General features: G+C 39.2%; 1 protein-coding gene across 6 annotated transcripts in view; it reads left to right on the top strand.

Annotated features, from left to right (window-relative positions):
- The window catches only part of SHROOM2 (shroom family member 2), a 133,837-nt gene that overhangs the window by 71,772 nt on the left and 37,709 nt on the right, over window positions 1–24,356 (top strand). For 2 of the 6 annotated variants that reach the window (XM_068920958.1, XM_068920949.1), the window contains exons 3-5: window positions 13,623–13,727; window positions 15,888–16,019; window positions 21,204–23,853. In XM_068920958.1, coding sequence (XP_068777059.1) covers window positions 13,623–13,727; window positions 15,888–16,019; window positions 21,204–23,853 — 2,887 coding nt within the window. Of the gene's footprint in view, window positions 1–1,436; window positions 1,571–13,622; window positions 13,728–15,887; window positions 16,020–16,055; window positions 16,241–21,203; window positions 23,854–24,356 lie in introns of those variants that run through there. The other 4 variants (XM_068920967.1, XM_068920976.1, XM_068920985.1 and 1 more) reach the window with 3 other exon arrangements.

The raw sequence follows: 24,356 nt of genomic DNA, 5'->3' as shown, positions 1-24,356 counted from the left end.
TTTTCTCACAGCCGAAACAATCCCTGCTTCCTGCTCTTTAAGATTATAAGCTGTGAAGGTGGGGTGCCAGAACGCAGATGCAGGATACAGTTTTTGCCTGTATCTGCTTCGTGCTGACCAGATAGAGCAGACAGCTCCATTAGAGAAACGCTTACTCTAATGAGGTTAGTGGAGCTTTCCTTCAGTATGAGTTTCTCAGATAGAAATTGCTCACTGTATTTGCAGGGAAAGATCCCAGAAGCATTACGGTCAACTTGCATGCATATTCTTCTGTAATAAAGCAACGCGCAGTAGAGAGTCTGTGCGTAAAACACGTTGCGTTTTTCTGCTGACCTCACTGAACTCTGAATAAAGCTGTATAATGTTAGATTGTTTAATCATTTGGAGAGCATAGGTACTATTCAGTGTGTATCCTTCTTCAGTAATTGTTTCTTCTATACATTGAAGACATCTTTTCTATTCTTTGAGACAGTCTCATACTTCCCTGGGGGAGCTCTGTGCTCTGTACCATCCTTATGCCCTTATTACAGCCCAGTTTTGTTTCCCAGCTGAAGGAAACTAACTGTAGAAAAAATGCAAACAGCTGAGAATTCATCGAGAGAAAGTCATATTCAGAAAGTCAGATTTTAAAATAGTGATGTCACAATTTGCCCTGTGAATGTAGTATGATTACTGATTGTGAGATTATCCATAGACGCTTTTGCATCACGATCCACACCTTTTTTTCTGAAAGTAGGGGTGCACAGAATGCGGTCAGTTATTATACTACTCAGTTACTTTGGAGGGATGCTGATAGATCTTGTTATTGGATTTCAAAACAGAAGCTTAGCAGTAGGAATAATTATTTATGAGTATTAATCAGAGCTTTTTTTTTTTTTTAAATTCTCCCCTCCCCCCCTAATTTTTTCATCAGCCATTGTAACTGATCCGGCTGTGGAAAATCATTGAGATCGTAATTCGCGTGACTAAAGGATTGAGTTCTGAAGGGTTTGTGTGAGGTGGGATGGAAGAGGAATAATAAATATATTGAAGATTTGGGTTGTTATTGCTGCAAAGTGATTTCTGTTTTCAGTCTTACTTGGAAAACAGATATCATTTTGCCGTGACGTCACTGAACCCAGCTTTCAAGTCTGCTGATGTTAAATATGGGGTGCATGTCTTGGCACATTCAGCTTCTGAAAAATGAGCCTCCAAAAGCCTACAAGAGTATTATCCACTAAACAATATCAGTTTGACTCTGGGGATCCCAGAAATGGGAGTTGTCTGGTCACTTTTCAGCTTCCAACTCTAATGGGTTTTATATGTTTTAAGGCAACTGTACATCTGCTGAAAATAAGGTCAAAATAAGGTCTATATGTGTTTTTGGAGCATCCAAATCAAAGGGATCAGTATTGCCACACTTAATAGGCTAAGTAGGATTTTTATTTTCTAATTAGGATAAATTTACTGAAGACTTGAGTGGGTTTATACTGTGGTTGGACTCGCATTGGTTCTTCATCTAGACCAGCAGTTCAGACCGACAGCTCTCAGAGCTGCTCCCTGAGGGGTCTGAATCCCAAGGGTGGCTCAGGTAAGAACAATTTTTCTGTGTTGACTATTGTTACTCTGGAACAGTAGCTGAGTGGGCTGTAGTCGATGAAGCTTTGACGGATGTGTTGCCAGTTTGATATCTTTGTGTTTATTATATTTCCTGTTTGTGAAATGCCAGTCATATAATTTATGTCTGCATTTCTGGAAAGGTATCTGAGAAGACTGAAGGAATTAAGCCCTCTATTTCCAGGATTCAGATACACCCCTCTGTGCTTATGTGTCCGAGAGAGAAAGGTTGGGGCAGGTAGTGGACACAGCAACAGATTTGTACATCCTGTAAATACAGCAGTGTGTGCAGAGAGCAAAGGGACCCATCTTCTCCAGGCACAGCTGCTTGTCCCTTCTCAGCTAGAGAAACAGGAAAGAGAGCATCACAGTCTTTGATTGTCCCAGATACTCATCCATGAAGGAGGAGATGGGGGGGGGCCGGGGGGGAAAGGTCATTCTTATCCATTCTAGTGTTTGTGATCATCAGCCTGATCTTAATCTTGCCTAACCACTGTATGCTTATCCGCACTGTCTTGTAGCAGAAAAGGTTGAAGTTGGGGTCTAGACCTATTTCTGATAGAATAAAACAGCAGGAGATGAAGCAGGACGTAGAGCCAGTCTTAACAGAGGGGCCAACCTCATTTGTTTGATTCATAGCAACCCCCATCTCTCCTGTAAGGATGGAAGGACAAGTGGCCTTGTCATTTAAAGGATAAGGCACAAATCTGCAAACCCAGCAGCTGCAACAAGCTCTGCTTGACAGCAGTGATAAAGCCTTACCTGCCCATGCAGATCCCCTCCCCCTCAATGAAGAGTTTCTACACAAAATGTTGAAGAAATTGGGCCCAGAGTAATATGGATATAGGAGGAGCTCATGCTCCAAGAAGTTGTGGTATAAAATCGACCCTTTGCCAATGAAGAAATTGCAGATAAATGCATCCGTGTGTCAAACTGTACTGTGGCAGCTTCTTGTTATAATACTGTTACAGCTGAAGTGATCCGTTGGAGATTAAAAATGGGATATAACTTGGAATTGAACAATTAGCTTTCTTGCCTGAAATCTGAGCCACCTCTGGGAAGTAAGGAGGATGAGATTACCTCAGAAATTGATTGTGCAACTATAACCACCTTATACCTCAGGTTTCCAACATGTTAAGGCAGCTGAGATCTCATGCCCCAGTTATGAGCTCTGTAATGTGCTAAGAGTTGGTCTGATGTCTGTTTTAATCTGAAAATAGTTATGACAGTAAAAATCCTTTTTTTAAAATATACCATATGTCACATATAGTGATTTACAGTTTTTTAGCTGTCTCCAAATATCTCATTCGGTTGAAACATTAATATACTACAGATTTTTACATATACATGTATATGTAGTCTGGAAGTGACTCATCTTTCACTCAGTCTCACTAGCAAGTAATTCTGTCTGTTGATATTTATTAAGGTTTGCAGTATCTTAGACAAGAGAGAAGAAAATTGCTTCCTTTTGAAAAGGCAGCTGCAAAAAGATGTAAAAGAAATTTAAAGCACAAATTATTCCAAAGCAAGCTATAGATATTTTTAGTGCAGCCGTTCTTAAAACTTGCCTCAAAAAATTATTTCCTTTTTCCTCTTAAGTCACTGTTGTCTTTCTGAAGCCAAGAGATGGCCTGAGGGATTCGTGATTTCTACTTAAAAAATTACTTGGTTCTTTATTGTTGTGAAAATAATAATTTTCACATGCACTCATCTTTCGTCACAGTTATGTCTAAGCTGGGCTAAGTCGATCTTGGATGCTGTGTGACATGGCCAGTATTTTTAGTTGGAAGATTAGTTGAGAATCCCACATGTTGTGAGAATCAGCTGAGAAGCAATATTTGAACACATAGCAAATGCAGACTCTTCAATAGATGAGCAAAAAGACTTCATGTGGACCTGCTGAGTTCGCTTTACCTCTTATTTCAGTTAGTTTTCTGGCTTAAAAGATTGTATCGTTGATAATGGAAACTATGGTATTATTCTAAATGTTTATTTCATTAAATGCCATTCCTGCAATGCATTTGAATTAGCCATTCTGTTTTGTGAACAATTTTACCACATAATGTCTGCGATACACAGTTGGGGTTGCATTTTCCTCTCGATTGCTGTGCCACCATTACCAGCATGGTTTCAGCAGAGGTTTAGAACAGGCTTTTGAGTGTGGAAGTGGAGCCTCTGAATGGGTCCACAGGTTCATCATTCTTCATAAATTCCCTTACTGATCTTGTTAGCTGGTACTGTTTTCTGCAATCCTTTTCTTAGTTCTTGCTGAGCCAGAGTCATTTCTTCTGTTGTCTTTGAAAAAGGAAATCATGGTACAGCACTTGAAAAAGTTTCAGCATACCTGTGGAAGAGCCAGAATTGGACAGTAGCTCTGACTTGGAAATATTTGGAGGATTGAGTTAGAATCCTGATAGGGAAGTTAAAGAAATGGGAAACTGAGCTCTGTTTAGACTCTGGGATGGCACTGTTGGCCTTATTATGTCAGTGTGGAGAAAACTCCCCTTTTAGTATGGTCATGATCTGGATATTACAGGCTCAGACCTGACGAGAAAGGACAATAATCATTTTCTGAAGAAACTGGAAGCAGTTTTGTGGTCAGTTTGCACCAGTTTCAGGTTAGGAAATATACAATGTGATACTCAAGATGGCTTGTAATTAGGACCTAATGGTGCTGCACCTGTAGATTCTGTATTTCAGCAGAACATACCATTTATTTTCCCTAAATAGAGAATCTGGAGAAAATAGATTGGAGCACAAGAAGAGAAAACATGTGAGAAGCTACTGTTGGCCTTTTTAAAATGAATTACTTGCACCCACTACCTTAGTTCAAATTTTCAGACCCTAGAACAGATAAGGAGGCAAGAGGCACACAGTTTTGGAGTTGGATAAATAATTCCCACCTGAAGGAAAGGTGGTACTGGGGTTTATTTTTATGCTTGAAAATTTATGGTTACAGTACTGTGCATCTCGATTTGTTGAACACAAGATTTTGTAGAGCTGAAGGTACTGATTCTGAGATCTACAGGGCAGAGAAAGCTCAGCTGCAGGTGGAGGATACAGTAGAGTAAATCAGGATTGGGTGGATTTGATCAGAGGGAGCTAAGAGCTAAGAGAATCTCGGGTTTTTGAGAAGCATATTTTGTGTGACAGTGTGATGGTATACTTATGAAATGTCCTGTGGATTTTGGTGGAACAAAACATTTTTCTTCTGATAGTACTTGTAAATTCATAAATGATAGAATGTGAACCGCTAGTTGTTGGGGATTCGGAAGAAATATGTTTTGTTCCCTCAAACTTTGAGGCGACCAGTATTACGTGATGTTAGACTGAGTAGCCCACCTTCCCAATACATAAAGATATTGCAGAAGTGGAAAAAATCAATGTACTTGTGTCATCGCCTAATCCTTTGATTTTTGTTGCTTTTCAAGGAGTTATAAATAAGGAATAGTGAGGTGGAGACAAGGTGCAACACTTCATGTACCTCAGTGCATAGTGGGAAATAAGAGCATGTGGGAACAGAGAATGAGGGAATCCTTATTCTCCGCTGGTGAAGCTGGGAGATCTGGGAATGGGGAGGAACTCATGAAGGCAGCCTGCTTTGGGAAAGGTAAGGGGCAGCCTGCTTTTGGAGTTCATCAGGAGGAAAGGAGCACAGATGATAACTGTGCAGCCATTTATAAATTGTTGTCCGAAGAAAAATAATCGGTTAGGAGTTTGTTGATGGAGTTGATGCCAGGGCCTTATAAAGAGGCACTGTTTCAGAATAAGTTATGGATTTTAAAGGGGAGGAATTTAAAAAACAAAGGCAGTATTTCCTTCTTTTTCCACTATACCCCAGCTTACACATTTCTTGAGAAGGTAAAATTTGCCAAATTTATAGGGAGTACAATTGTTTATGCCCTTGAAGATTTCTTTTGTTTTCCTATTTTTAAATCAAGAGAGTACACTTAAACACGCTCTCTCTCTTCCTCATCCACTAGCTGAAAATTTCTCAAATCATTCTGTCATGAGTGTTCATGAAGTATTTAGCTTAAATCTTTGCTGTGACCTGAAAATCCGAATGTAATTTTCAGCAAGCTGCCTCCCTAACTAGGTGCTATGTTGCAAAATAAAGTCTCTTAATGAATCCATGGCAGCATGGCTATTGAAGAATGATAACAGACTAGTGCTAGGTTGGTTGTATTTTGTTCTTGTTTGCAGCTGAGTTGTATGTCCCCTTTAAATATGGCACGTATTCAGTTGTTCCACCATGATTTCTCTTATTGCAAGTGCCGTTGTTGTCATTGTTGTATTCTGTGAATTAAAGACAAAGGCAGATTCATGGCTTCTCATGTTTTATTCATTCATGTTGCAGCTCAGTCAACATGCACACGCATTCACCCACAGTGTGTGGGTTTTAGTTTTGTTAGACGCACTGCGTTGATTATTCTTGGCTCGTAGATAATGTGAGATTTTTGCATGTAGATAGGCTGAAATTTCATAGTTTTTGAAAGGTGAAGTTTAGGTTCTCTGAAGCGTAATTTGAATACAGGCCCACAAATTGTCCCTAAAATAAACAGTTTTTGAAAGCAGTTTATCTAATCCATTGAAAAAATACTGAGCAGCCATTGCTTGATCTCTTCAATCTAGTCTAATCAACTTGCCCAATACGTTAGATGTAATACATATTCAGTGTTTTCCTACGTGTTTTAGCTTTATACAGTACCATGTTCTATCATTACCACTTTCCTTCTGGCACTGCAGTAGATCATCTACAAAAAAGCCTGTCTGGCTATCAGAGAAAAGAAGGGGGGTGGGGGGATGGGGAAAGGCTCTGTAGAAAATGAGTCGCAAAGAGAGTGAGAGCGTGCCAAATTCTTAGAGGAGAGAGGGGAAGGTGGGAATAGCTAACTGCAAACAAGATGAGGCAGGTGGCTTCTGGCTGCCTGTTTGGTCCTATGGTTGGAGAGATGAAAAGAGGCAAAGACTGAGGCAAGAGGCACTCCAGTGGGAATTGCTGGTGATTCTTATTCTGACAAGATGGTAGAGTTGAGTGAAGAGCTGCCAACGTTGAAGGTGAGGATGGGAAGCCTTGTTGCTAGGAGCTTCTGTAATCACTAGGGATTAGAAATTGGGAGGACTACTATTAGAGAAGGTTTGTTGATCTTGCGTGATTATTCACTTGCTAACAACTTTGCTTAATTAAGACTTAATTTTCTTCAAGTATAATAATATGTTTTCAGTGAATTTTAACCAGAACGGATAATAGTTTACTATTTGTTAAGCTAGAGGGGTTCACAAAGTTGCTTAGGAGCCCGACTTTTATTTAGTTCTGTCCATTTCTCAGATTCACTTATACTTTGAAAAACATTGAGTATATTAGGACAGTAGTAAATTGGTGTTAGGATGACAACTCTGTTAATGATTCTTTTTCTTTGCATGAAAATTTCAGTCATTATTTTTAATTTCCATACATGGATTTCTGTGTTGCTTGAGACTCCCAGCTATCTCTCTTCATGTTCATCTCCTGCAATTTGTGTGTCTGTGTATGTTATGTGCATAGCCCTGGATGTCTGGATTTTTTGCCTGTAGCTAATCCAGCTGTCACTAAGCAAGGAGATGTAGGCAGCAGGGCTCAGCTGTCTGAGGTCAGAGAATAGTTTTCTCAAATACCAGGTTGATTAGTTTTCATCATCAGTTCATCCCATCCCAATGAAGTATGTCATAGGGAATTTTCCCAAAAGAATAGACAGAAAAATATGCTAATACACAAGGAGAGGTTATTCTAACAAACAGATGGGTTATGTGCTGCTATTAATGGAGAGAAGCAGAATCTTGAAATTAAAATCCTAGTATGGCTTGGATGTTGCCAGTAGTAATTTACACTCGTATATGTCAACCCTCCTGTGTGCATTTAGGAAAACAGTACCTAGATGGGAAGCTAGTATTAGCATTGCTATTGCTGATATGAAGAGCTTCACCTTTAAAACTCACTTTTCGTAGGCTATTAAGCTGTCATACTTGAGTTGTTTTTTTAAAATCTCAGATACGCAGCTTTTGATCAGTTATGATGTGAAAGCATTTCTATTTAATCTTTGTAAGATACCTAATGTTTCAACTTTCAGCAAACTTGCATCCTAAATAGCATTCCGGCATTCCCTGTATTTAGGAAATACATTTAAAAGAGAGGAGAGGACAAGTATTATTATTTGTTTGATTGTTTATTTATTTCTTATTGTGAACAGGCATTTCACACTGCTGTCAATTATTTAGCGTTCTTGCAAGTTCTTTGTTATTTTGCCTCTCTTCTTTTATTGGAATATTTACAGCTGAAAGGCTTGACACTGAAAACGCAAAAGCTTGCATTCTGAAGAACTACGCAGCAGCCTCTAGCAAGAAGTGACAACCCAACAAAAAAGTTGCTAAATGTGTTCAGTGTAATCTCTTTAAAAGTGAGGGTGTGACATCTCCACACGGTTAACTTAAAATTTCAAGTCCTGATGTTGCAGCCTTAGATTGCAAGCTCCACTATCTTGATTTGAGAAGGACTTATGCAGTTGTTGTAGGGCTCACCCAAACAAGGCCTAAATTTACTATCCTTTTTGAAAGGAAGTGTAAAGCTCTCCTGGGTAGATGATATGGAGACTGGCAGAGAGAGTCTTTTTTTTTTTACTGAAAAAAAGCATTTAAAATACTGCAGTAGACAGTATTCGGGACAGAGGGGGAAATAAAGGAATCGGGGACTGGACCTGTGTGAAAGGCAGCAGAAAACCTTACAAAAAGAAGACAAAGTGATTCAAGCCGTAACACTCTAGAAAGCAAGCCAGATGATAAATGTAGACGTGGAATGTGAGGTAGCTTTTAGCAGGGGGTTAGGTACCTGGGGAAGACCCACAACAGTTGCACAGCCCTCAGGACCTGGAGGGAGAGGTCACAGGCATATTCTGAATTTTTAAAAACCTAACGAAAGGACCTTATGCACGTATGTACAGAAGAACAAAGAGTTGGGAATAACCTCTGAAACATCCATATTTGTTATGGATTACAGATAGTGAAGGGAGAGAACTTTTTATTTCCTTCAAGATACATAGCGGGAGTTTTTTTAATAAAGGGGGAAAAAAACACTTAGTGTGGAATTGTGGCATGACAATTTTCAGGGTTTTTTTGGTGCCCTTCCCCCTTTCTTTTTTCATTTTCAGAGAAAGACAGAGATAAGAAACAAAATGGGAGAGAAACTATGTTCAGGAAATGGCTTCAACAGCAGTCTTGACCTCATGTTTTATGTGCTTTGTCCTCCTTTTAAAAAGAATTTTTCCCCCTTTTTCATTTTCTGCTACTTATGAAGATACGGACAGGTACACAGGGAGTCAGGAAAGCACTGAAAATGGGGGGGGAGTTGTATGAAAACACTCCTAATATTTCTTTATAAAATTAATAACAACTGTTTGAACCTAGAAGAGGATAACTTACGAATATATTATTGAAAATATATTTTTGAGAATGGCATAAGTACCTGCTCACATTCCTTATATAGCTTTGCGGCTGGGCCGTATTGTTTTGCCAAATTCTTGATGCGTCATTCTTAAATTACCCTGGCCGATAGATCGGCCGATGGTGACTAAAGTAATATGAAGTAATTTGAATTCTGTTGATACAGTTGGCCGAGAGAAAAAGTATCAAGTGCTTCGAGAGGACCAGGATTATTGAATACTCTACAAAAAGGAATATTGGTTGTCTGTGAGGTGGGGGAGGAAAGAAAGAAGACATTTTAACCAAACAAACACTCATTCCCCCCAAATGCTTGATTGTTCAGATAGCAATTTTCTTTTATTTTCTGTTAAAACAAAAAAATCATCCTGTTCTAGTCGTGAGCTTCCAGGTCAGGTACGTGAATGATGTCGTGACAGTCTGCAGGGAAAAATAAATAGAGGGATTTTTGGAAGGAAAAAGGGACACATTTGTATTTTCTAAGTTATTTGAGGCTCTTGTATGTAACTATATCCTCATGGTGATTTTTCAGTGGTGTTTTTTTTTTTCCTTGGACTTCTGACTTCTTGGGAAAAAATCAGAATAGTGTTTTTCATAAATTGAAGGAGCGATTTTAATAGTTTATTTACTGTGACTTTTTACATACATGTTTTATTGCATGAAGTGTTGCTCATCTACTGTATTGTAATACGCTGAGCACAAGATTGGTGAACTGGAAAAAGAGACTTGCTTTGGAAGGACCCTCTTTTTCTGGCATAAAGATTTGTAAACTTTTTTACTCAAGAGTTGGTATTTCTTGCGTGGCTAACGTGGGCCAACACTGTTCAAAACTGGTAGCCTTATGAGAGTTTTTCCCACAGGACAAACAGCCGTGCCGTTATTTGGTTTGTTTAGCTTTGAAACAATCTCAGGGCACTTTATGAGACCTATTTTAAGGACGGGCAGGGGCTGTGTTTCCAAAGTGTGCTCAAGAGCGTGCTTGCTTCTTGCTTCAAAGCGCAAATGGGCTGTGTATTGCACCTTAAGCACGTGTTTCGGCTCCCTTTTCTCTCCATGCTGAAGCCTTTCCATGTTCTACAGTCATAGCTTTCCTACCCTGTCCTTGCTGTGTGGATTAGTGCTGCTGCATTCCTATAGCTGTCTACGTTCCACTGAAATCGGGGCAAATTCCTGGTTATAGGCAAGTTTTAAAATAGCTCACCCTGAGTAGTTTGCACCTCCTGCCACAACTTTTAAAACGTGGAGTTGGGCTCATACTAAAAACAAAGCAGTAGAGAGACGCTTCGCTCCAATACAGAAAAGTCTGGGTCACATCTTAGTGAGTGGAGGGAGGAGGATTTTATTTTGATAGTGGCTGTTTAGTTTAACTGAAATTAGTAGTTCCCAAATTCTGGGGCTTTCAAAGAAGTTTTACCTTTGGACAACCTGGGCTATGCTGTGAAACAGTGGTCTGCAGCTTTGGGAGCCAAAGTGTTCTGTAGAAACTAGAGTAAAGGCCTGAAAACTGAATAATTTTTTTTAAATGACTCTTTAATTACTACAGCAATTTGAACTCAGAAATTTACAAACTTGACAGTACTGAAGAATATAGCAGGTCTTTGTAGATTCAGTTCAGTTCTGACTGAAGTCAGTGACTCGTCCTTTCAGATTAGAAAAATTTTATTTTTATTTTTTTTTTGGCGTAAAATCAGGCTTTTTCCCGATATGGCTGATAGAAATGAACAATATAAAGCGTTGTATTCATAAGTACTGGCATAAAATACCTACTTGTGATTAGATGAGATGTAATAAGCACTAATTATATATTATTATTATTACTGATTTGAAGCAGGACAATGAATTCTGCAATTTGAAAGTTGCAGAATCCAGAAAAGTATATAAAAATAATTTGTTTTAGGACCACAGAAGAACAGTATGTCATTTCAGTGTTCTAAGGAAGGTCTACTTATCGTAAGAATTGCCAAAAAAGTAAGTGAGAAGGAAAGCTGAAGATTAGTTGTATTTGGTTTCAGAAGAATAACAGTCAGATTCCTCCATTTTGAAGAACTTATTTTCTCTCTCAGTAGTTACATGGGCTTCGCTTCCATTATGCTCTTTCAGAGAGATGGAGCATAATGCTCCAGTGGCCAGTACTGTGATTCTTTCCGAGTAAATAACTCAAAACGTTGCTGATGTCTGAAAGCCAGCAGAGGGAGAAATTCCATTTGAAAGCTCTCTCTGAACTCGATGTTGTAGCAACGCTAAGCAAAATTATCTGCTGGAATAAAATCAGAAACTGGCTCATAAAATGTGCTTGCTAAGTATGTTAGCGTCTAATTTCCTTTTAAGCACTTTTAGATAAATAGCTGACATACGTACAAACTGATTTGTGTGTATGTGGAGTTTTCAGACCTTCTTGTAACAGGTCTGCGATGCTTTCCATTAGCATACATATAGACCTGGAGGTAGTGGTGTTTTGTGGTGTTCTGTTTAAACTGAAAGGTGGGTTTTTCTTTTTTCTGAGACGAGCTCAACCACTTTTAAGCATTCTTTGCACCCACCCATTTTGCAAATTATTCCTACATATTGGCAAATTTCAGTCAAAATAAAGACATGAAACAACAGAAGATACCCTTTAAAAAGGAAAACAGTTGGGCAGCGTTAGTTAAATGCATCGTGATGCATGCTTCATTTCTATGTGGAGTGCCCTTTCCAAAGTTTTAACTGAAAAGTCTCCATAGGAATTGTTCATAAGCTTTCCCTTGAGCTAGGCCAGAGTACAGTTTCTGTGAGTATGTCAGCACTGCTGGTATTAAAGCCACTTCTTTGAACTAAAGAGCAGGCCAGTAACTAGATGGTTGAGAGCCGGGAAATAAAAGCCCAGTTTTGTATCTCAGAAATACTGCACAACCTCCTTTACGCGTAACGGCTGCTACTTAAACTGAAAGATTTGCAGCCTTACGTTTATATGTGAGCCAGAAGTCAGGCTTTACCATCTTTGTTGATTCAGCAGAGGAATAGAATGAAACACAAACAGAAAAAATAAATCTTAGTGATTGCTTTTCTATTGGACACAGTTCTTAGGACTCCATTTTTCTTCTGCTTTAGGACTCGAAATGCAAAAATCTATATACTAGAGGTATAACAAGCTGTCTGGTAGAGGAGAATAAAACAGCAATTCTCTTGGGGGTGAGGGGGATACACATACCTGTAGTTATATCTCTTGGCCTTTTTATCTTAATGTACCTACACATTGCATCCGTTGTTCTTTTTCTCTTCCTGTTACCCAGGTTAATTTAGAATGTATCTGAATATTGAGGGAATAGGTCTCATGCAGTGATATTGTTGTTTTATGCTGAGGTAATTCAATTATTTTATTTGATTTCCTGTCTGCTTTTCATTTTTAAAGTTCAGTTTAGTTCTGATGCAGGCACCTGAAATTTAAGGAAACATGCTAATTCTGACAAGAAAGATTGAATCCATTCATGTCCATTCTCAAGATGAACTGAAAATAAACTTACCAATTATCTGGAATTTTCATCTTGACTTAATCAAATATTGTTCTGACTTTTGTTATCGTTTACAGATGAATGTGCTTGTACAGTTTAGTTATTTTTCTTTCTTAGTCGAGAAAGTATGTTTTCACTTTTTTTTTTTTTTTTGCGCGCGTCCAGGCTTATCCTCATGAGTGGTGGTGTTGCAGTAATCTGAGCCTTTGTTCCAATATTTCTAAACCCTGTAGCCTCTTTGAAATTCAGAGTATCTTTCTTAATGACTTCCAAACAGTAACTATAAAAGGACAGATTTTGTTCTGAAAATCTGGGTTGGCAAGGCAATTTTATTGCTACACTATTTGCACACATATGTGATTGAGACCGCTCTAATGCATTGCTTATAGTCGATAGAAATTGTTTTTCCCTTTGTATCATATCTTCAAAGCTTACCAGCTTTTTTCTTCCAGTAGCTTTTATAAAAGCACTGGTAGAAAGACACTCTCAGTGAAATGCTTTTAATAATGCTTCCGTTAATGCTAGAGGTTTCCTGGATTGTAGGTTCAGATGATCTCATTCTGTCACTCAGAATTAATACAGAGGTATTGCATTAGAATATAAATGCTCTACTTCCAGCAGCTTTAGTTGTCTGCAGCATTTTCTGTCTCTGAATTTTTTTTAATCTTTTCTTTCCAGACCTTCTACCATTTGTACTGCGTTTTGGAATCTATTTCATGATATCTACCATTTATTAATAGAAAATTTGTTTCTTAAAGTGCAGGAAATGGTAAATGTTATTAAATGGTGAGAAACTTGATAATCCAGTGGAAAGAATTATCGACTGTGCATAATGACTTAATTCTTAGTCATGCTGCAGGCTTCAAAGAAAACACCTGTCTACTTGAGTCTGCCCTCCAGGAATCCTACTAGCATTTTTAGACTGTTGAGACTATTTTATTTTGTCTTCTGAAAAGTATATGTCCACAAAAACAAAAAGTGAAACAGAACCTGTAAGTTCTCGTCCACTTGTCTTGCCTCATGTCACAACTCAGTCCAGTCTGTTCCTCCCCCTGCTTGGCCGCTCAGGAAGATGAAAGTGGTGGTGGATATTGTAGCACAGAAAGTGCCATCTGAAAATGATGTTCATGTGGCGAGAAACTATCTTACGAAGATCTTGAGAAGTTCCATGAGGTACAGTACTGGCTTTACAAGTGCATCCCTGCTGTTCCTTCTCACTGATTGAATTCCTCCTACCATTTGCCAAACCCATAGTAAACCATTGCAGAAGTCCTCATTCCCTAACCTTCATTTCCTCACGCTCCAGACATCACTTGCGTTGTGCTAGTTTTCTGGTCTTGTGTCTCCTTTGTGGTGCATGATAGTAATGCAATTGTCTTGTAATATAGAAACGTCTTTGTTGAATTGATGCCTAGAAGGCATACTGAATTTGCCTACATAGGTATTTGTGATTTGCCTAGCTGGTATCAGTAGCATTAGAATGAGCAGTGGAAGAAAACCAACCTATGGTGTTTTGTGCAACAGAACAATAGCTTACTTTTTCTCAATACTTAAATATAAGTTTAGGGCCCTTGAAGTATGCATGGACTGTCTGGAGGTGAGCATCATGTGGCTGAGCAGAATCTTTTGCACTTGTTTGCAGTGAGAGTATTTTGTCTCCTCCACTCGCTTTTTAAATTTCATATCCTGTCAAGGAAGAACATAGTGATGCTCTACTCGGCTATTTTCTCTCCTCTCACGCTAGGAAGAGAAGGCTTTTGTTTATGGAAACAATTAGTTCTTTTTTTAGTGACAGTAATGATGCTACACTTCTTAGTGAAATTACATCTTCCCTGTAGAATTATTATTGTCCTTCTATAATCCTGCATGCAGAGTTTGGAAAAGAAATTAGAATGAATTCACCGGGTCTTCCTAAACGTACTGCAAAAAACAGGATAGGCAGATTTGACCAGCTTTAAAGATACTGGTTTATAATGAGATTTAGATGTGTTTTTTAAATCCAGTAGCTATCGGATAGCCCAAATTTTAAAAAGGGTGAATGAGTAAAAAATGTAGAGCTGCTATTAGAGTATAAGTTGAAAGCAGGGAACACTGGCTCAGCTTTGTGAATGACTTGGTAACTTAGGTTACTTAACCTTGTTGTGAAAAATTTGATAAATACATAAGTACGTAAATAACTTAAGAGCCAAGGACCTATAAGCTTTCAGTTCAGACTGTGGCTTGGGAGGTTGGGATTTGTCTCACCTTATAGCTAATCTAATTTTTAATTTACCCTCCTCCTGGGATGAGCCAAAGAGAAGAGTGGGATGAATTATCTTCAAGAAGTTCCTGCTTTATTTTCATGGCTTTTGAGAGAGCCTAGACAAATGGCCTCTGCTAGATATTTGTTAGCTGAAATAGAAATAGATTAATTCCATCCAGAGTGCATTGGGAAAAAGAATATACTTATTTCACAAGAGTGTTGAGAGGCATTGTAAAGAGTAAGTCCTTCAAAGGAAGTGCAAGCTATGTTATTCCTAAACAGGTGGAAGGGGCAGAGAAATTGAAAACGGTTTTGCAGAATGGATTGTAAGATACAAAGAACTTGCTATTGTATTCATTAGGAAGGATTTCTTCAGTTTTGTGGGCAAGTATGCTTGGAGCTGATATCCAAGTAGATATTTAGGGACTTACATGTTTCACTGGACTACTTTTGAGGTGTACTCTTTTAAAAAATAATAACCTACTTACCTGAAATCCCAAACATTTCAAAAGCTGAAGCAGAACCTGTTTGGAGTGAGAATTCTAAATTATGTCACTCTTACTAAATTGTAGGAAGAAATGTATATGGCTTTGTTCCTTCTCCAGTCACGTCTTCCTTTTCTTCTCACACTCTCTCATAAGCACAAATCTGTATAAAACCTTACCAAAGTCTTATTTCCTGTTGCTATGTTGTAAAAAAGTCATAAAGCTCAGTAGTACTTTGAACTGTTAAAGCTCTATACATTTCAGGTAATTAAAAATTTGTGTTTGCTTGTCTCAAAAAAAAAAAAAAAACCCAAAAAAAGACTCACCCCAAAACAACAACCAAAAAATACCCCAAACCCTCCCAACCACAAGCCTTGGGCAGCATTGGTGTTGCACTGTATCTCAAGCGTTTTAAAGGAATGATGGTATCTTTTCAAAACTGGCATGCATGTTGAAAATTGGACTAGTTTGCTGTAAAAAGTTTTTATGCCTCTGTTCTGTATGTGTGAAATTTAATTTAACTAGTGCCCTGATAGGTTTTTTGCTGCATGTCACCTTATTAAACTAGTTGCATTAAACCAATACCCTCTGTCTCTCTTATTTCAGGAGAAATGACCTAGCCTGCAGGCCTCACTCCTGGCATGCAACCAAATTTACAGAAAGTCAACCCGAGACAGCCACGTCACACCTTTCTTCAACCAATGCCTGCGCTTCATGGCATTCACGGTATCACGCAAGGTGAGTCTCTGCTAAAGTTACGTGCATTAAGCTCCAACGGCAAGACAGTAGTAACATAGGTCATTTTGTTCAGTGTCTTTTAAACCATGAACTCAAAATCATTATATGGTGCGTCTTTCTTATTACCTGTCCTTTCAATACGTAAAAGAGGAGCACTGGAAGTTTGACATATGGATGATGGATTTCAGAAACAGTATGTGATATGTGCATGTGACCGAAAGGTAAGAAAATGGTTTTAAAGGCAGTCAGAAGGTTATATTTCTTGCTCTGCGTTTTTCTGTCAATGTCCACTGGTAAAATCCTAAACCTTTGTATGTGTAAGTGAAAAGAAACCATAAAAGTTAACATATTTAAAGTGAAATAGCAAAGGGAAGAGAAATCAAAAAGTATTGTTTCAGACTTCATTAGAAAGCCTAAAGGAAGGATTCAGAGTATTTTCCTGTTGGACTTAAAAGTACTGCTGGTTTTGTTAGTTAAACTACCTTTCTGTAATTTGATCTTTGCTACAGCGGTGTTTTCGCTTGTGTAGAGAGGTAATAAGACCAATGATTTTCACTGTTTGTTTAAAACACTTCAGTATTTGTTAGGTCTCATTCAGCTTATGGAAAAAAAGGCTGGCACCCATGCAGTTTTAGTTGTGAAACTTTGAACTTTTAGGTAATGCCCGTATGTGTCTGATTACAAGCTTATGTTAGTTTCCTGCTTGTAGGTTATATTCTTTAGCATTTTCATGGAGACAGGAGGGGGAGTTAATTTTTTTTATTGCTTTTTTTCCTCTCAAATAATTCCCTTTAAGACATAGTTATATTGGGCATTAAAGAAAAAATCAATTTGGAATACATTCCTAGTTTACAAAGTAGTCTTGTGCTTTCCATACTTATTGCTGTACATTCTCAATCGCCACTTCCTGATGTTAATTTATTGTGATTTTTAAAATAAAACAACAGGACATTCTTGCTCTAAATCTTTTTTACATGGTTTGATTTCTTTGGAAATTCCCTACTATTTTTTAAAATAACTTGTAATATGCCCTTGAATAAAGTATGAATGTTTGCTTTTACACAGAAATGTCTTTTTTTTTTAATTAAATTGATTTTGTAACACTTCATTAGCAGAGGCTTTAGCACATTATATTTCTCAAATCCGCAATTATAATTATTCCCATTTCACATAGATTTGTGCAGTTTGTATTTAAATTTCATATAGATGGGCTGAATTAGTTTATATATATATGTAGGTGTATTTATATATATGTGTGTGTGTGTGTATACATATATATACATATATATATATATATATATATATATATATATGCACATAAAAATAAGACAGTAAGAAACCTCATACAAAGAAACAAAATTCAGAGAGTCCTAAAAATTTTAGAGTTCTTGGTTGCAATGGTAACGTAAGAGTACTTCTACTTTCAGGCTACTGAGTATTTTCCTGAGCTGTAAATTGATATATGCTTTCTGCTCTTTCTGGTGGTTGTCCTTGTACCTTCTAACAGTTAGGTGTATCAGGATAGACCCTCTGGGAGTGTGGAGAGGTGCTGATGTGAACTGGGTGAATCATGAGTATTTTTCCTGAAATTTGGTTGAAGACCGGTTTCAAATGAACTTTTGGCAGGAAATTTTGGTGGAAAAGGGATAAAAAGTAGAGCAATTCTCTCCCCCTCCTTCCTCCCATATCAGAAATAGCAACAACTGCTGACAGCCATCAGTATTAATGAAAAAGAAAATCTGTTTTCTCAGAAGCTCTTAGTAGATTTAGCAGCTTCAGTAGTGTCGAAGACCAGGGTTCCCAATGCTTTGTTGTTCCTGAACCTGTTGGCAACCTTGTGCTGACTGCTTGGAAGTTTGACTGTTGAAAGACAGTTTACTTGGGAGCTTTGTCAGTCCTGGTGTCTGTTGCCCAAGACCGTTTCTGTGGCAGAACTGACTTCAGACTGCAGTTTCTGGAAGCACAGCCCTGCCAGGGTGCCAGCCCAAGGGTATGGATATTTTGAGAATCTCGATTGCAAAGCAGAGTTCTTCGGGCTTTCCAGTCTGCACAAAAGAACATGAGCAGCCTCAGAGACTTCCCTTTTTCAAGGTACGGTTCACAAAATCAGGAAACACCATATGCTTTAAGCACCGAGGTGAGTGGGATTGACAATAGTCAGTAGCTGAAAGGAACAGTATGTAAGAAAATAGTAGAAATACGCTCAGAAGGGGATATTTCTGGAATTTCTTATCCTTCCTTGAGTTAAGCATCTGTGAGATTGGTATTCAGAGTGTAAAATCTCTCCTGAATGTACATGCCTGAATTCTGTTTGTGAGTGTGAGAACTAAATCACTGTTTTAAAACATGGGGAGTATCACCTGGGAGGAGAGATGTTTTCACTCACTTTCAAGCATGGCAGTTGAGCACTCAGGATATTCCTGGATTTTGGGGGGAAGAGGGGGATGAGAGCAGGTGAAAACAATCCTCTGAAAACTACCCCTGTTACTTAGATGCTAGATTTAGGTATGGGTACGTTTGTTGCCTGTCTACTGAATTTGGGCCTTTGAGAAGATGCATGAAGCTAGAGGAAGAAAGAAAGAGCAGAAGAGATTCTACTTCCGTAGATAAGAGAGAGGGTAGTCCTGGAGATCTAGTCTCCACACCCACCATTAGCTGTGTATTTTCATCATAGGACTTTCATTCAAAAACTGTGAGCTATCTTGGGAGCACTAGGCCAGGCCTGGGTGCCTCTCTCACTTCTGAATGTCAAAGCTAGGGAGTCAGATCTTTTAAGCTTTTGGTGCCTTAATTTGCCATTACAGCCTTGTGAGTCTTCTGTTAGTTTTTTCACAGAAGTCATGTCTTACCAAGATGGATGAAGACTTTTTTTCCCAGCCCACCCTAGACTAAGGCCGAAGGGTATTTTTCTGGGAAGTGTGGATTTGAACTATCTTGAGTTGCTGAAAGTTTAGACCTTACGTTAGCTTCCACTGGGATATACTATAAAAGAGGATCTCTGAATCCATGTTTTTGTTTTGCCCCTCTATATGCAGTTTGAACCAGCAACCTGTTCTGCTTTGTTCTGGCCTTACAGGTGTGGGTGTGTGGCAGGTGTGCTTTGAGAAGGCTGCTTAAAGTGAGCTTTTGGGAAAATTAGGGTCAGATACCTCTGGTCTGTAATGCCATGTGGTCTGAATGTGCCCTGATTTGCTGAGATGGTGTCATTTCTGGGAGGATCCAGAAACAAAAACGCTTGCCTCAGGGTTGAGGGGATGCTTATTGGGCAAGGTGGCCGAGGAAGGTATTTTGTAGATTATTCCTTGAATTTAACTGCATGACTTCCACGGTCAGTATAAGTGGAATTCTGTGAATCCACTCTTAAAAGGCCATTAAGAGAAGGATATCCTGGAATGCCGGGCTATGCTAGAGAAATGGCTTTTGGACTCTACTCCCTGTCAAGGTTTGTGGAAGGATTGCCCTACACCTAAGGACCGTGGAAGACCATGCTTTGCAATAGCATACCATCAGAAACTTTCCGTGCTTTGAACTTTCTTTAACGCTTTTGTTGCATCTGCTAAGTTTCTGTAAAACAGTTCCTAAGAGAAATCTGATGACCTCTTATGCTGATGATTAATGCTTCTGATTTGACATCAGCAGATCTACATTAAACTTGTAAATTGTAAATGAAGGCTCTCTTGCACAATGTCATCTTTATTTTGATCAGTGCCGAGTATCTTAGCACCAAAGAGAGGGGATAAAAGATTCAGCATACCGTACTAAAACCTGGCTTACCTTCTTCATTAACAAAGAAGATCCTAATAATGATCAGGGTACTTTTTACATGAACTACAGTATCTGCCAAATAAGATAATTAAGACCTCTTTAATTATTCAGTGAGATGTTCTGGAACGCTAAGAATAGAAAAATGAACAAAATACCTCCCCAAGATGAAGCCAATACTCATGTATCATTAAAAGTTACTTCTAGAAAGTAAACACAAATATACTTTCTCTTATTTCACATAAACTATGTTTTTGACCGGGCTGTATTAAAAAAAGTTTCAAATACTATAGTAATATAAGAAAATTTGCAATTCCCATGTTAAATCTAAATTCCAGGCAACTCTCTAATTTTCTTTTGCAGTACTTTTGACAGAAAGAATAACTATACTCCTCTTTGTATTTTTGATGTGAACTGACCTAATTTCATCACTAGCTTTCACAGGTTTCTTTACTGCACAGGGTTTGATAGATGTTTTGTATAATTATAGCTACAGGGAAGCCGAACAGTTCTGGGATTTCTACCAAGGGGCTTTGCATGCAAGGACAAGAAGTTGAATTTGGTATATAAAAGCAGGAGGGGCTGGCAGTGAAGTTCAGACAGGGAGATGTGGTGAGAGGAATTGGAAAGACTATCATCTTAGCATCAGTGTGTTAAATTGGCAAGAGTTGGTGCTGTGAAAGATAAAAAAAAGACAAGAACTTCAGAAGAAAAAACAAAACAAAACTGGCTGTGAGTAGGAAAACAACAGAAGCAGCAAGATTTTTGAAATATTGACAAATGAGCTAGAGAAGGGTACAATGTCAAAATGACATCTCTCTACAGGAAAGAGCAGCAGAGAGGAAGTGGTGACGATTTCTGAAGAAAGGTCACAAATTTAGTTTTGGTGAGGCAGAGCTGAAAATGCACTTATCTTTTCCTGGAGTTTTGCTGTCAGTGCTGCAGAACTGGATGGAGCTGAATGACGCTTTTGTAAGGGCATCAAACTGAGAGTTTCTTGAAACCGTGTTAGAAAGACATATGTAGAGGCTTGGAACTGAAATGGAGACAGGTGAGGCAAAGGTTTTTAGTGGTCCTTCATTTAGAAATGAAAATATTATATTAATGGGCATATTTGGATGAGCAGGTAGGAGTCAAGGGTGTAACTTTATAGGCCAAACAAGAAGAGAGCTTACAAAAGATGAACAGGTAAATACACGAGTATAGTCATGTCAGAGTAAAAAGATAAAGCCCTGACTTTAGCTGTCCAAATTTTCAGTTTTATTAGATTGTCTCTCTTGAATAAGACATCTTCTATGAGGATGGATTTTACCAATGTTAGTAAAGTTGGTAGCCATATATAAAAATTATATCGTGTGGGGGTTTGGACTAGTGGATTTATGCTGTTTTTTTTGTTTTGTTTTGTTTTTGTTCCTGCCGTAGCTCTTCGTCTCATGACCTGTCAAACTCATGGGATCAGTCAAGTCTACATCGCACTTCTGACCAATTCAGCTCTTTGGGAAGTATGGACAGCTGGGACCACACTCCACAAGTAGCCCAATATGGGAGACTTTCTTCTGCAAAGTCTAACAGTAGCATTGATCATTTAGGGAGCCAGAGTAAGCGGGATTCAGCCTATGGGTCTTTCTCCACAAGTTCGAGCACCCCTGACCACACTCTGTCCAATGTAGACACTTCTTCAACAGAGAACATGTTATACAAAGTAGGCCACTGGGAGACTGCAAAGCATGGAAACAAGTCTGGCCAGTTCTTGAGTGATAACAGTGGAACAGAGGACAAAGCAGGCTATTTGCCAGCTCCCATCCAGTACGAGAACAGCAAAAGTCCTAGAATAGAGGAACACCCTGATGTCAAGCTCACTAGCTCTGGAAGATCCAATTTTGGACCTGTCTGGTATGTTCCTGATAAGAAGAAGTCTTCATCTCCTCCTCCCCCACCTCCACCTCTTCGTAGTGACAGCTTTGCTGCTACCAAAGGCCATGAGAAGGCCCATGGCCCAGTGTACTCAGAGGGTGCCAGCACGCAGCACTTTACTGCCCTGAACCGATCTCAGCCCAGGAGTGACTGGAACTCAGAAACTGTGGAACAACAAAGACGGCCTTCCAGAGCATGTGACAGGAGGGTGAATAGCTCAAATTATAAATCTGATCTTAGTATGGAATATACTTTTTCTTCTGCTGGTGAAAGGTACAACAATAACACAGGAGCTGTGAATAAACTGCAGTCATCTTTGTCCAGCACTGATGTTCGGTATGCACAGCCTGCTTACAGTTACCACCACCAGCACCAGTACAGTGATGAAAGCACTTTTTTTCACAATGCTAGAATCCTAGCTTCGCCTAGAGATCAGCAGCATTTTCTCTCCTATAGTGGCATTCAGGAGTTACCTGCTGATCCCTTTCATTGCTACAATCCAAACCAAGCCAGGCTGCTCAACACTTCTTCTTCTTTGAACAGTGCTGCTGAACAGAAGGTGGACAACACTGGACAGAGTCGATATTACTGTGTGACAGCAAAACAGCCTGCTCAGGGAAGTTCAAAGCCACTTCAGCTCAAGGATGACAGCTGGAAAACTGTAATGGGGGCTGATGCATCTCTTGGACCTCATGAAAATCCTGCAGTTGTCACAACGGTCCAAAACCCAAAATACTATCTACCTCAACCATCTATTGAATCTTCTCTGGAAGGGTGTGAGAACAGTGGTTATTACACAATGGACAGAGAAGGGGATGTTAGGTCTACCGTAGCGGAAGAGGCTAAAAATCCCAATCATATGGAAAAGTCTGGACAAAAGAAAAACTTTGAGAACAGCTTTGAGGAAAGTGAAACTAGGTACAGTCAACAGGAGTGTGTTAAGGGCTGTGTCCTTACCGCTGAAAACAGAGCTGCTCAGAAAGATTTTAGGTGGGGAAAAGATGAGAGTAGCAAGATTTCTCCTCAGAAGACCCCAATGTTGCACTCTTTAGCTCAGGAAGGGAAAAAACAGTCTGACCCCAGTCCAGAAATAGTAACAGAGCAGCAGCCCCCTTTTGACACTCACTTGACTAAACAAGCACGAAGGAGCGATCGTTTCGCAACAACCCTGAGAAATGAGATCCAAATGAGAAGAGCAAAGCTACAGAAAAGTAAAAGCACTGCTACTTTAATAGGGTCATCTGAAACAGAGGAGTACAATGAAAACTGGAAGCCAGATTCAGCAGAAATTGTAAACACCTCTCCGGATACTAATTTTACTAGCACCTACAAAGATCACCTTAAGGAAGCGCAGGCCAGGGTTCTGCGGGCAACTTCCTTCAAACGACGGGACTTGGAGCCTAGCCCTGCTGAATATCTCCCCAGGTCACCAGAACGGAAAACTAGTAGTTACAACTCTTCGTTATTGGCTTTGGTTTCTGAAGATGTGCCTGGATTCCTTGAGGCTACGCAAGCTAAACCAAACTCTACAGGGAGCGGCTCTCATCACGTTTTTCGTATCGGAGCCAGGAAAAGGTTTACAACAGAACAGAAACTGAAGTCTTACTCTGAACCAGAGAAGATGAATGAAGTTGGGGTGTCAGCAGATGAATGCCGTCCTCGCTGCTGTCCAAATACATCTGAAGAAGCCCTGGGATCATTTGCAGACAGATGGAAGTTTTTTGAAGAAACAAGTAAGCCTGCATATAGAAAGTCTGCACAGAAACAAGCTCTCCACAGTCTAACAGAAGGACAGCCTGAGAGGCCTGATAGAAAAGCTCACAGTGGACCAGAGGGAGAGGAGTCGTGGTACGAAAGAAGGGATCGGGCAACCTCTGTTGGACTTGGTACTGCACAAGCTTCAAAAGATAACATCCACCACAGTAGTGGCGATAAGGCTTCTGACAGAATCGTGAAATCTGAACAGCCACAGCGTCTAGGGACTTTTGCAGAGTATCAGGCATCATGGAAAGAGCAGCGAAAACCTTTAGAGGCAAGAAGTTCAGGAAGATACCATTCAGCAGATAATATCCTTGATGCAGGCCATGAACAGCATGAGAAACCCCAATACACCCACGAGAGGTCTAGATCATCCCCTTCTACTGATTTCTACAAACAGGTACAAGACTCTCTTGTATTATCCTTTAAATTGCCCAATACATGGATAGGAGAGTGGTAGAGAGGAAGTGAGATAATTTTTATAAAAATTTCTAGGCTAGGAGCACATGTAATGCAGTGTTTGCCTCTTGTCAGTGGTGGAATAATTGTTACAGGTAGCTCTCATAAGTGGAACAAGGAAGATTTAAGTTTGTGTTGCATGGGTATTCGGTGTGCAAGACAGTGCAATTGAATAAGTAATTTCTTGTGTATTGTTGCCAGGTGGAGGAAAAAAAACAGGTTGATTTGATAATATCGTCTATTTTACAGTAGAGATGCAGGAAGATCAAAGCAATCTTCCCCCAGAGTATTTCTTCACTGGTGTCCCTGCCTCCCCCCTTCCCCATTTTGTCTTACAGTTGTTCCGTGTTTTCTTCGATTCTGAAGAAAAACGTTCCAAGGGGAAATAATAATTTTGTTGATGATCTCATCATTTTCCATATATTTCCTCTTTTCTTCTAAGCT

Source organism: Struthio camelus, chromosome 1, assembly GCF_040807025.1.
Source record: "Struthio camelus isolate bStrCam1 chromosome 1, bStrCam1.hap1, whole genome shotgun sequence".
Taxonomy (NCBI): domain Eukaryota; kingdom Metazoa; phylum Chordata; class Aves; order Struthioniformes; family Struthionidae; genus Struthio; species Struthio camelus.
Note: the sequence above shows the minus strand (reverse complement) of the source record. Positions and strands in the feature narration are given on the sequence as shown.